This window comes from Peromyscus maniculatus, chromosome 4 (assembly GCF_049852395.1).
Source record: "Peromyscus maniculatus bairdii isolate BWxNUB_F1_BW_parent chromosome 4, HU_Pman_BW_mat_3.1, whole genome shotgun sequence".
Taxonomy (NCBI): Eukaryota; Metazoa; Chordata; class Mammalia; order Rodentia; family Cricetidae; genus Peromyscus; species Peromyscus maniculatus.
The window spans coordinates 108,551,335-108,563,175 of record NC_134855.1 but is presented as its reverse complement, the minus strand read 5'-3'; the positions used below and the strand labels follow the sequence as shown (position 1 = coordinate 108,563,175).

The following is an 11,841-nucleotide window of genomic DNA, read 5'->3' as shown; positions in this document are numbered from 1 at the left end:
GAACACCTCACGTGATTTTCTTAGACCTCAGTGAGGGCTGTCATATTGAAGCAGGTCAGGACCAGGAATGGTGGGAAAAGCTTGTTAGTAATGTAGTTTCAGTAGGCTGCTTTAGGCAGAAATCTTGAGTGGCGGGAGTTTCAGGGTCAATGTTGACTTTTGAGTAAGAGTGACAGATAACAGGACAGACTGATGGCTCACTATCTTTAATGGCAACACTCCCAAGGCAGAGGTAGGCTGTGAGTTTGAGGCTAGCCTGGTCTACTTGGAGATTTCCAGTCCAGCCAGAGCTACAGAATGAGAGACCCTGTCTCAAAAAAAAAAAAAGTTATTTGAGAAAAATAAGCTATGAGGAAATACAGAAGGTGTGGGGTATCTTGGGAGTCCATGCAGCATGTGGGGTGGGGGTATCTGAGATGACAAGAGCCAGCACACTCCTGGGACCGTTCCTAGCCAGCAGAGATGCCGAGAAGGTGGAGATTAGGCCTGATGCACCTCTGACATCCATGCTGGGGGACAGAGCATGGCGTCTTCACTGGGGCCTTAGAATGACAGCCCTGGTGGACATGGCTGGTGAAGGGCTCTGGGTCTTCCCAGCCTGGCCCCAGGACTCGTGTCTTTCAATCAGGCCCCATCAGCTTCCAGATGATAATTTGGAACCGAAGTACAGAGAAGGTAAATTAGGGACAAGGCCACACAACAGGCCTGAACCAGGCTTCTGCCCCCCACCCCCCAGCAGCAACCCGCCTCACAACTGACCAGGATAGCCGTCTCCCTCAAAGCTCATTCTCATCCGTAAGTGGGAGAAGAAGGTTTCTTCTGGCCAAGGAAGCTATTCTCTCTGGAAAACAACCTCTTCTCTCTTAATGAGGACATTAATAATACAATCCTGCTGTCAACTAACATCACCATGACGCAAGCACTTCCCTTAAGTTTCACGTTAAGTGATTCAGCGCTCAGAGCTCCACGCAGTGGTTACCCGGCTTCACTACTTTATTCTGGAACTAAGTGGGGAGTCAGACATCCGGTGACCTGCCCCAGTCAGGAAGCTTCAAGACACAGAAGTCAACGTACTTGGCTTCCTCTCTATCGGCTGCCTCTTACAGAGGCCTCGAGAGCTGACAGTCATTCCTGAAAAGGTCTGGCCTCGGAGCCTGAGTATGGGAGGCCACCTTGGCTACCAAGCCCCACTGTACTTGGTGAGGTAGAGGCCAAATGGTTCTCTGGAGCTCCCTTGAAGCACACTGATATACCCAGGAGAGGCAGCAGAAGCCTTTGGGAGCTGGAAGGGTCCTGGCCTGTGCACAGTCCAGAAGAAATGGGTTGACTAGTCTGGGCCAAAACCAGAGGGTTTTTCTGGTAGCCCAAAGAAAGGAGGCTGTGAAGGACCAAAGCTGAGTGTGGTGGTGCATGCCTATAATCCTGGCACTGGAGAGGTGGAGATAGAAAGATTAAGAGTTCAAAGCCTGCTTCTGCCACATAATAGGTTCAAGGCCAGCTTGGGCTACATTAGACTGCCTTAGAAAGAAACAAATGACTTACAGCCTCAAGTCAGGAACTAATTCCGCTTCTTCAGACTGGACCTGTCTGGCTGTGGTTCCTCCCACTTCCTCCCACAGAACAATCTTCTTCCACTCCTGCCTTAGGCCTGAGACCGTAGCAGCCTAGGGGCATGGGTCTCTCTCCTCAAACTTTTCCTCTTTTTAGTACCCGGGATTTCACCCAGGACTACACCTGAGCTCTATCCTCGGCCCTCTGCCTATCTGTCTGTCTATCTGTCTATCTATCTATCTATCTATCTATCTATCTATCTATCTATCTATCTATCTATCATCTGTTTATTTGAGACAGGATCTAATTATGAAGTCCCAGGAGGCCGGGAACTGACAGAGATCCACCTGCCTCTGCCTCCCTAGTGCTGGGATTAAAGGTGTGCACCACCACTGCCCGGTTCCTTCTTTTATTTTTTAATATTGAGACAGGGTCTCACTAAGTCACCCAGTCTGGCCTGGCACTTGTGGCCTTCCTACTTTAGCTTCCCAAGTAGCTCAGACCACAGGCCCGTGAACCAGATCTTCCACATGATCTTACTGAGTCTGGAGTTCTCATTCTCACAGTAGCTTCCCAATTCATGTCCTTAGTGGGAACCAGACAGGCACTATCCCCAAGACTCCATTTTCGCCGGGGGGCAGTGGCACAGGCCTTTAATCCCAGTACTCGGGAGGCAGAGGCAGGCGGATCTCTGCGAGTTCGAGGCCATCCTGGTCTACAGAGCGAGTTCCAGGAAAGGCACAAAACTACACAGAGAAACCCTCAAAAAAACAAAAAGAAAAAACAAAAAAGACTCCATTCTCAGAATCTGAGTCCCCACACTTGGCTCTATAGGGGCATGCATGGGGGATGAAACAACCTGGGCATCTTGAAGCCAGCCACATCCAGCACAGGACAGACCTTTGAATCTGTGTGTGCTGCCCTTGATGTCCTAACTGTGGCTTTGGGCCAGTGAGGCTGCAAATGGGAATTACCTTCCCAAAGTCTACCTGGTGTGTGCGATCCTCTCACTCACCCTACCCCGAAACTAACAAGCTTTCTCCACCCGTCCTGGTCCTGACCTGCTTCAGTATGACAGCCCTGACTGGATGGGGCCCGTTGACCCCTGTGACCTGTTGAGAGCAGCCAGGATGCTCAGATGTGATTTCCAGGTGATCCTTGCATCGGCTCACCTCCCAGATCATACAGCACCACAGTAACTGTGAGAGTTGCTCCCGTCACACCGTGGCCAATGACAGCCTGCTGGCCTGCCCCCTCCTCCAACATGCTCTGCACAGACAGGCCCACGTGTGTCCCCAGACGCCTGAATCACTGCTGACAGCTTGGGACCTGGGGAGCCACCGGAGAGGGGGTTAGCAGCCACGTTGTCGCCTCCTAGGGAACACCTGCAGACATAAATAGACAGCCCGCCAGGGCAGCAGAACAGAGCCAACAGAGCAGCTGCACACAGTGCCCACCTAATGCTCGCCAGAATGCTCAACGCCACGCTGTCTGCTTGCTTCCTGAGCCTGCTGGCCTTCACCTCTGCCTGCTACTTCCAGAACTGCCCGAGAGGCGGCAAGAGGGCCATGTCTGACATGGAGCTGAGACAGGTACCACTGTGGTCCGTTTCCGGGCCCCTGGATGTGCCCTAGGAATGGCTGATGGGCTAGCAGAGGGAGACAAATTGTCAGAGAAGTCAGACTTTAGGGGAGGTTCCGGAAAGAGGCAATATAGCCTAGTGGACGGACCGCTGAAATGGGTGATAGGGGACCGAGTGTCAGGGAAGCGGCATGAAGGACACTGTCCCCGTGCAGGGGGTATGCCAGAAATGAGAGATTTCCTTATAACCGGGCTTGGGACAGGAGCAGGCTGAGCTGGGCGCCCGGGCCTCTCTGCACACCTGGGGGAGGGAGGTGGGGTGTCAGCTCATCAGGACGGGCTAGATTATACCAAGATCTGTTCTAGCCTGAATCTAAGGCCCTCCCCACCCAGCTCAGCCTCTCAAAGCTCCTGTTTTGATGGCCATTGCCCTGTGCATGCCTGAGTGGAGTATGTCCCATACTTAACCCCGGCTTCTTGCCCAAATCTCTTGTCTGCATGTTCAGCTGTGAGTCTTGCCCTTCTGGCAGAGCTCAGGGCAATTCAGCAGCACCAGGCTCGGTTTTGTCCAGGCCACAATTTTGAGTTATCGCACAGGCTGGAGCAGTCAGGTCGACAGCTCCCACAGTCCACCTTTTTGCAGAGCTCCTTTGGAGGCTTGAGACACCAGGTGCCCGGGCACGCATCACCCTAATTTGGTCCCTGCCGCCTACCTAATAGCGTCAATTAGGTGGCCAGGAGGTTAAGGCCCACGTGAGGCCCACCGGCTTGGGCCAGGGGTAGGAGAAAGGCCCGAAAATGAGAGAAAGGGCGTGAACCCTTTACAAGAAGCAGTGGGGGGTGATGGAGGAAGAGGGGCTTGGGATGTGTAGGAGAGCCATCTGAATGTCAGAGAAGTAAGCCTCCGAGAGATTGCTGCACACCAGTGACACCTCAGAGCTGAGCACGGTCCCCAAGTGCTGCAGCCCCGGGGAGACTCCGCCAAGGCAGGTGAGGGTTTTGAGAGCTCCTAGTGAGAACTGACCCTCCTGATGACCTAGCGGTTCAGATTTCCACTCCTGCCCTTGACTGCTCTTTCTCGGGCTGGAGAGCGCCGGGGCACCTGCAGCGCGGGGGTAGGGGGGCTGGGTTCCCACCGCCACTCTTATCCTCGCTCCCGGTCCACCCGCGTCCTTCCCCGCAGTGCCTCCCCTGCGGCCCTGGCGGCAAAGGGCGCTGCTTCGGGCCGAACATCTGCTGCGCCGACGAGCTGGGCTGCTACGTGGGCACCGCCGAGGCGCTGCGCTGCCAGGAGGAGAACTACCTGCCCTCGCCCTGCCAGTCGGGCCAGAAGCCGTGCGGGAGCGGGGGCCGCTGCGCCGCCGCGGGCGTCTGCTGCAGCGACGGTGCGCACGGGGCCGGGCGGGGCCCGGCGGGGTGCGGGTGGGGCTGCGGGGTGGGGTAGGTGGGAGGGTGGAGGCGGGTGTTAAGCGGGGGTGGGTGGGAGTGAGGGCGTGAGGTGGGGGCAGGGACACCGGGTTGGAGGGTAAGAAGGGGGGGCGAGGGTTGGCACGTGGCGGGGGGGGGCGGGGCGGGGCGGTCAGGGTGGGAGGGCAGCGTTGGGACTGCACCCCCGGAGCTGCGCCCACCCCAGGGCGTCTGCGCTCACAGATCCTTTCCCTCAGAGAGCTGCGTGACCGAGCCCGAGTGTCGCGAGGGTTTTCTGCGGCTCACCCGCGCCCGCGAGCCGAGCAACGGCACACAGCTGGACGGGCCCGCCCGGGCGCTGCTGCTCCGGCTGGTGCAGCTGGCTGGGTCGCGGGAGGCCGTGGATTCTGCCAAGCCCCGGGGCTACTGAGCCGTCGCCCCCACGCCTCGCCCCTACAGCATGGAAAATAAACTTTAAAAAATGCACCCTGGTGTCTGTCTCTATCTCTGGGGTGGCGAGGGGAGGAGAGGGGGAAGCTTGGAGTGAGAACTTTCTGCTCTGCCCTGGCTAATCCCTGCACCCGAGGTCGCGGACAGTCCACGCCTCCATGCCCAGAAAGGGCAGGACCTGTAAGACTTACAAGGGAAGCGTTCTAGAGCTCCTGATAACCCACATCACACTCAGGACAAAGGCAGCCCCAAGCTCAGAAGAAGGGCAAGGCCTGAGGCCCGGGGAGGCTCTGAAGAGGGTGGTTTAGCGATCCTCTGGCTAAGACCGAAATAAAAGCGGAGAGCTAGGACACTGGTGGATAAGGGAGAGACAAATCAGCGAGCGTGACAGAGAAGTAAGGGGACGAGCCAGGGGGACCATCTCAGGCCCAGTTTCATCCCAGACTAAGATACAAACAACTTGAGCGACCTCTCCTGGTTTCCAGTGCAGAGTCACTTTTGCCCAAGACGGTGCTTGGGTGGGAGAAAGAGCAGAGACTTAACCCAGACCTAAATGAGACACAGTGCCACCTGCTGTCTCGATCATGGGGACCCAGCCACCGAGAGGCAGACCCCCTGAGAGCCCAGCGGCAAGACCCCCACGGCACATATTCAGACCGCTAAACCTGCTCTCGGGGGGGGGGGGGATACGCCAGACAGGCTGTGGCTGTGGCTCATTAGCAGAATGCTTCCCTAGCCTGGATTTGGTCCCCAGCACCACCGAGGAAGGAGGAGGAGGGGAAGACCAGAAGATAACAGCTTCTGGGGGCGTTTCCATGACTCTTGACCTCAACCACAGCTACAGACGCAAACACACAAGTCCAGCACCAAGGCACACACACAGCAGCTCCCGGACATAAGCACGTTTTCCCTTTAGTTCATCCGATTCTGGAGCAAAGTTGGCACCAGCTTGGCCTCTGTCCCTCCTCTCCCCGCTTCTCCTCATTAGCTTTTCTTTCGTTCCTAAAATTTCAGGTTTATTTATGTGTACGCGTGTTCTCCCGTCGTGTATGTCTGTGCACTACAGGTGTGCTCAGTTCAGCTCCTGAGCTGTCTGGTGCCTGCAGAGGTCAGACGAAGACATCGGGTTCATTAGGGCTGGAATTAGAGACGGCTGAGAACTACCGTGGGGATGCTGAGAACTGAATCCCAGTCCTCTCGACCGCCCTGAGCCCCCGGCTTCAGCCCTCAGCACTGGATCTTCCCCCAAGCCTACCAGTGTCTTGGCCTTCTGGCTGCTCTCCCAGGCCTTTCATCCTTTCCTGGTCTCTTCTGCCCCCCCCCCCCCCACACACACACTCCTGTTAGCTTCCTACCCTTCTCTCTGCCTCCTCTGTCTTGGGCATCCTCTTCATATGCCGTCTTGGTCCAAGTTTAGGGGCCACAAGATGCTGCATCTCCTTTGGGATGCTCTGTAGGCTCTGAGGTCAGGGGCAACTGTGGAAGACAGAGGTCAGTCTGAGTGACCTGACTGGGTGGCTGGGCATGGTCAGCCCTGGACAGAGTCAAGGTGCCTTTTGCTTCTCATATCAGCATCTTTTTTTTTTTTTAAAGATTTATTCATTTATTATGTATACAGTGTTCTGCAGGCTTGTATGCCTGTGTGCCAGAAGAGAGCATCATATCTCATTACGGATGGTTGTGAGCCACCATGTGGTTGCTGGAATTGAACTCAGGACCTCTGGAAGAGCAGCCAGTGCTCCTAAAGGCTGAGCCATCTCTCCAGCCCCCATCCCAGCATCTTTAAGTCTGTCTGCATGCCTTGGTTTAACCAGGGTACAGGGGCCAGGTGGACTTCTACCCCAGCCTTCTTCCCATGTGGTCCTCTCAGGGTCTGACCTCCATGAGGACAGGACCAAGGAAAAGACCAGATGGAAAGGCCAGCGGAGGAGGTGGGTGTGGCTGTGACTTGGCTGCACTTGATTTGATTCCTTGGGCTGGTGTACGAGCAGCTTCAGGATGAGGTTGAGACCCGTCATTCTGCTCCTCTGCCCAGGTGGAGAATTGTAACCCCTCTTTCCCCCACCTGCTTCTAGAAGAATCATTCTCCTATTCCGCAAGGAGAGGAATTACTTTTGCCCACTGATCTCCCTTCCAGGGAGGACCTTACCCAGCTACAGAGCCACTGAAAGGCAGGCACTCCTAGAATTCACAGTAAACACGTACCTCCCCTCTTCAGCCTCCAAAATCAAGGGGGCTTATATGAGCGGATGCCTAGAGTTCTGACTTCCGCATGCACGCTGTGGCTTGTGCGCACCATCCCCCACCCGCATCCACACAATAACAAAATAATGAAATATAATTAAGAAAAATTTAGGCTGGAGAGATGGCTCAGGAGTTAAAAGAGCACATTGTTTTTGCAGAGAACCTCAGTTCTGTTCCCAGTACCCACATAGGATGACTCACAATCACCTACCACTCCAGGTTTAGTGGTAGTGACGCCCTCTTCCCGTCTCCGTGGGTATTGCGCTCATGTGCACATATTCTCACAGAGACACGTACACAGAAATAGAAATTTAACAGAATAAAAGTCTTAAGATAGACAGTCTTCGAAACCCAGCCCCAGAAAAATGAACAACCACACCAAAAACAAAACAAGAAACAACAAATCAATCTTGAAGTTTCTTTCATGTATCCTTTTGGCTCCACCCTGTCTGTGAGTTCCACATGTGGTGATGGGGGTCATTTGTGTTCTTTTGCTGGGTGTGAGACCCACAGGGAGTGTTTGTTTGTATATTTATTTACTTGTTGTCATGGCATGGAGCCCAGGGCCTTGCCCTCCCCCACGGATCTCCACCCAAGCCTTCCCTTTTTATTCTAACAATGAATCACGTGCCCCTGTGTGGGCGTGGAGTAGGAGCATGCGCCTTCTGCCATCCTTGTTGAGAACCCCGGCAGCTGAGCGAGGCGTGTTTTGTGGCACGGGGAGTGGATTTAATCCAGCAATGGATGAGCAGTGTAGATTGTGGGTTCCGCTCTTTGCCCGTGGGCTCTATGTTTTGTGGCCCTCGGTGCCCACGGGCTCTTAAGATTCCATGCTGCCCCAGGGAATGCTGTCCTGCAGAGGCGGAAACGGGGCCCTGAGCTCAGGCCCCGCACTGAGGACAGCTGGTTCTTGATCTTTCCAGGGGTGGCCTCCTTGAGGCCCGTGTATAGAAACCTTATGACTCTGTAACTACCAACCCCGGCCAAGACCCTTCTTTCTAGGCCAGGCTTGCCCCCTCAACCTGAGGATGTGGCTGAAGTCTCCTCTCAGATCAGCAAGCGACCGGATGAACTGAGTTCCCCTGCCCAGGCCTTGTCTTTTCCCACAGATGTCCACCGTTGCTGTTTGGACTTTCAAATGCTGCTCTAAGTCTGTCTGCCACAGGCCCACTCCAGTAGGGTGGGTGGTGACAGCCCATAAAGGACCCCTCTGTCCCCTGAGCCGTCTGCTGGGCTCTAATTGCCCTGAATTGCCAGGGCCCGTAATCCCTCCCGTTTCTGACAATTAGACACCAGTCAAGACACAAGTCAAGAGGAAATCTGCTTTATTTGTCATTTCTTTCTGGCGGTGGCCTTGGGGAGTGAAGGGTGAGCTCTAAAGGTATCCCCGAGAGGGCTCAGTGCTCGGAGAAGGCAGACTCAGGGTCGCAGGCGGGGTCCATGCGGCAGCCATCTGCAAGAAAAATGGGTCAGTGACTGGAGCAGCAAACCCGAAAGTCTCCTGCCGGGCGGTGCCGCCGGCCCCCTCCTGCTCACCGGGGCTGCAGCAGACGCCCGCGGCGGCGCAGCGGCCCCCGCTCCCGCACGGCTTCTGGCCCGACTGGCAGGGCGAGGGCAGGTAGTTCTCCTCCTGGCAGCGCAGCGCCTCGGCGGTGCCCACGTAGCAGCCCAGCTCGTCGGCGCAGCAGATGTTCGGCCCGAAGCAGCGCCCTTTGCCGCCGGGGCCGCAGGGGAGGCACTGCGGGGAAGCACACGGTGGGCGTAGCGCACGGTCCCGTATCGGGACTGTGGCGGGGCGAGGGACAGTGGGGTGCTCGGGCGCTGTCTCCGCCTTCACGGCGTCGAGCGGGAGCCTAACCCTGCCCAACGCCCTGGCTTCCCACGCGAGGCTGGGGTAGGGCTGGCCAGAGTGCCGGGATGCTCTCTGCGGGTTGGGAGTCTTCTCTGCTAGAACCGGACGGGATGGGGGAGACTCACCTTGCGCATGTCCAGGTCCAGCACAGCCCTCTTGCCGCCCAGGGGACAGTTCTGGATGTAGCAGGCGGAGGTCAGAGCCAGCAGGCCAAGGAGGCAGCAAGCGAGACTGGAGCAGGCCATGGCGTTGGTGTTCTGAGTCCTCGATCCACCAGAGGTGATGGTTGCTCCAGCCGGGTCCGACCTTTTTATGTCTGGGCACTGCCTTGGTGGAGCACTGTCTTAAGAGGGCGACTGCATGACTGGTCACAGCAGGTCACTGCGGGTCAAATCTATCCACACTGTTTAGAGGCAGGCCCTTCATTTGCAGGGTCTAGTTAGGGTCAAGGTCACCGCCTCAGCTAATGGCCTGGAGCTCCACGGGGAAGCAGCCTGGAAGGGGTGGCCTGAGTTACAAGAGGATAGAGAGAACCTGGTGGGGGTGGAGGTGCAGCCTGGCCTGGAGCTATTTTCACAGATGTCGGGTACCTCAGAATGGGGCAGGATAGGGAAAGTGGATGTGGGAGTCCTCAACAGGCCCTGAAACATGGATGAGGAAAAGATCACATCCTCCTTCAACTTCTGAATGCAGCTCAGCCCTTCTTCCAGCTAGACAGTAAGACAAAATACCAATAGAGGTTAAAACTAACACAAAACAAACAAACCAAGATAAAAGAAAGAAAGAGAAATCGCAATGAAACAAAAATGACGTTTGTGTTTAAAATTCTGTATTAGAACTCTTTATGTAGACCAGGCTGGCCTTGAATTCACAGTGATCCACCCGCCTCTGCCTCCCAGGGTCTGGGATTAAAGTTTTTCACCACCATGCTAGGTGCCCAGACTCCTGCTTGAGAAAACATTTGACATCAGCCGCTGGAGTGTGGCCAACAGGTGGCCTCAGCTGCAGAGTGCCACCTGGCCCGAGGTCATACCCTTCCCAGGTGGCCACACATAATGGTTGGTCCAGTTTGGTAGAAACGCTGGGCACCTCTGGCTGCATTTCAGCTTTGAGCTGTAGGTCTGCTGAGGTCTGCATGGGAGGGATGCCTCATGCAGCTCAGTAGCAGACTGCTTCCCTAGTGTGTGAGAGACCTTGGGTCCGGTACCCAGCACACTAGCAGTAATATGTTTTGGGGACAGTTTTTGCATTACATTTTAAATTTTCATTCTTATGTGTGTGCAGGTTTCCTTGGAGGCCAGAAGAAGATGTTGGATCCCCAGGAGCTGTAGTTAGAGGGGTTTGTGAATTGTCCTGTGTGGGGCCTGGGAACAAAATTCATCCTCTGCAAGAGCAGTGTGCACTCTTAACCACTGAGCCATCTCTTAAGCCCCCGTCTTTTGCATTTTTAATACAGTTTAAAATGAAAAGCATCACGGCAGGAAGGCATGGAAGATTCAACCCCTCTATTTCATGGCTGATAAATAAAGTAAAGATCTCCAGGAGGGACTAAAGACTCACTACCCCCTTCGAGGGCTTGCCTCAATGACCTGAAGATTATCTCTGGGCCCCTGTCTTAAATATCTTATCATCTTGGGGGTGGGGAGTTGGCTGAGTGGTTAAGAGTTGCCTTTGCAGAGGACCCAGGCTTGATTTCCAGCACCCACATGGTGGCTCACAGCCATCTATAACTCCAATTACAGTGGAGCCAATGCCTTCCTCTGACCGCCAAGGGCACCAGGTTCACACATGGTGCATGACATACATGCAGGCAGAACGTGCAAACACATGAAATAAAGTAAATAAACCTAAAAAAAAAAATTAAAGAAAGGAGAAGCATTGCCCAGACTCTTGTTTTTTGTTTGTTTGTTTTGAAATGAAGTCTTGATTGGCATGGGACTTGCTGTGTAGACTAGACTGGCCTTGAACTAACGGTGATCCACCTGCCTCTGCCTAACAAGTGCTGGGATTAAAGACACGCACCACCAAGCTAGGTACCTAGACTCCTGTTTAAGAAAACATTTTCCATCAGCTGCTGGAGTATGGACAACAATGGTCTCAGCTGCAAAGAGCCACCTGTCCCTGGCCCTTCTCAGGTGGCCACATGTAATGGTTGGTCCATTTTGCTACAAATGCTGGGCACCTCTAACTGCCTTTCAGTTTTGGGCTGTTGGTCAGCTGAATTCTGCATGGCGGTTGTGCTCATACATCCCTCTCTTCCACAGAGGCGGGTCCCAGGCCCGTGTTCTAATCTCCATCTCAAGCTGCTTCCTTAGGAAGTGACCTGCAGCATCCAGGGTAAATGACAGCCAGTGTCCCAGAGACCAGCTCACGCTCCATGCAGTCTCTGCCCCTAGGGAGAATGGAAAAGCCCCTGGGGTCTTTGTCTTCATGGTTAACCTCCTCCACAAGGGACTGCAGCCCACAGGGCAAAGCTTGTTCCAGAGCTCATCTGACCGAGTTACAGATCCTGAGTCACTGTGTAAGCTTTCAAACACTGGGTTGGTGGTCAGGTTGACCTGTATTACAAATCAGCTCATTTCTTATCCGGATTAGCTTATTGGCATTCTTGGCATAGAAGGCCAAGAGCTTGACCCCCAAAATGGCCCCAGAGAGACCTCCCACATATTCTGGGCACAGTGATCTCATCTAAGGTAATCTATGCACATAAATTAGCATATAGTAATGTGCACATAATGCTCTCATAAGGCCAGCAT

At 54.6% G+C, this 11,841-nt stretch overlaps 2 protein-coding genes across 2 annotated transcripts; one reads left to right on the top strand and one right to left on the bottom strand.

The window, feature by feature from the left end:
- Positions 1-2,954: 2,954 nt before the first annotated feature.
- Avp (arginine vasopressin) lies at positions 2,955-5,025 on the top strand. Its single transcript, XM_006984537.4, has 3 exons — positions 2,955-3,143; positions 4,316-4,517; positions 4,797-5,025. Exons 1-3 carry the CDS (start codon positions 3,012-3,014, stop codon positions 4,967-4,969), a joined length of 507 nt encoding a protein of 168 aa, XP_006984599.2. The 5' UTR covers positions 2,955-3,011; the 3' UTR covers positions 4,970-5,025.
- A 3,516-nt stretch (positions 5,026-8,541) lies between these two features.
- Oxt (oxytocin/neurophysin I prepropeptide) lies at positions 8,542-9,381 on the bottom strand. The gene is made up of 3 exons (XM_006984536.4): positions 9,211-9,381; positions 8,770-8,971; positions 8,542-8,686 (listed from the first exon to the last, which is right to left on the bottom strand). Exons 1-3 carry the CDS (start codon positions 9,328-9,330, stop codon positions 8,631-8,633), a joined length of 378 nt encoding a protein of 125 aa, XP_006984598.1. The 5' UTR covers positions 9,331-9,381; the 3' UTR covers positions 8,542-8,630.
- Positions 9,382-11,841: the final 2,460 nt, after the last annotated feature.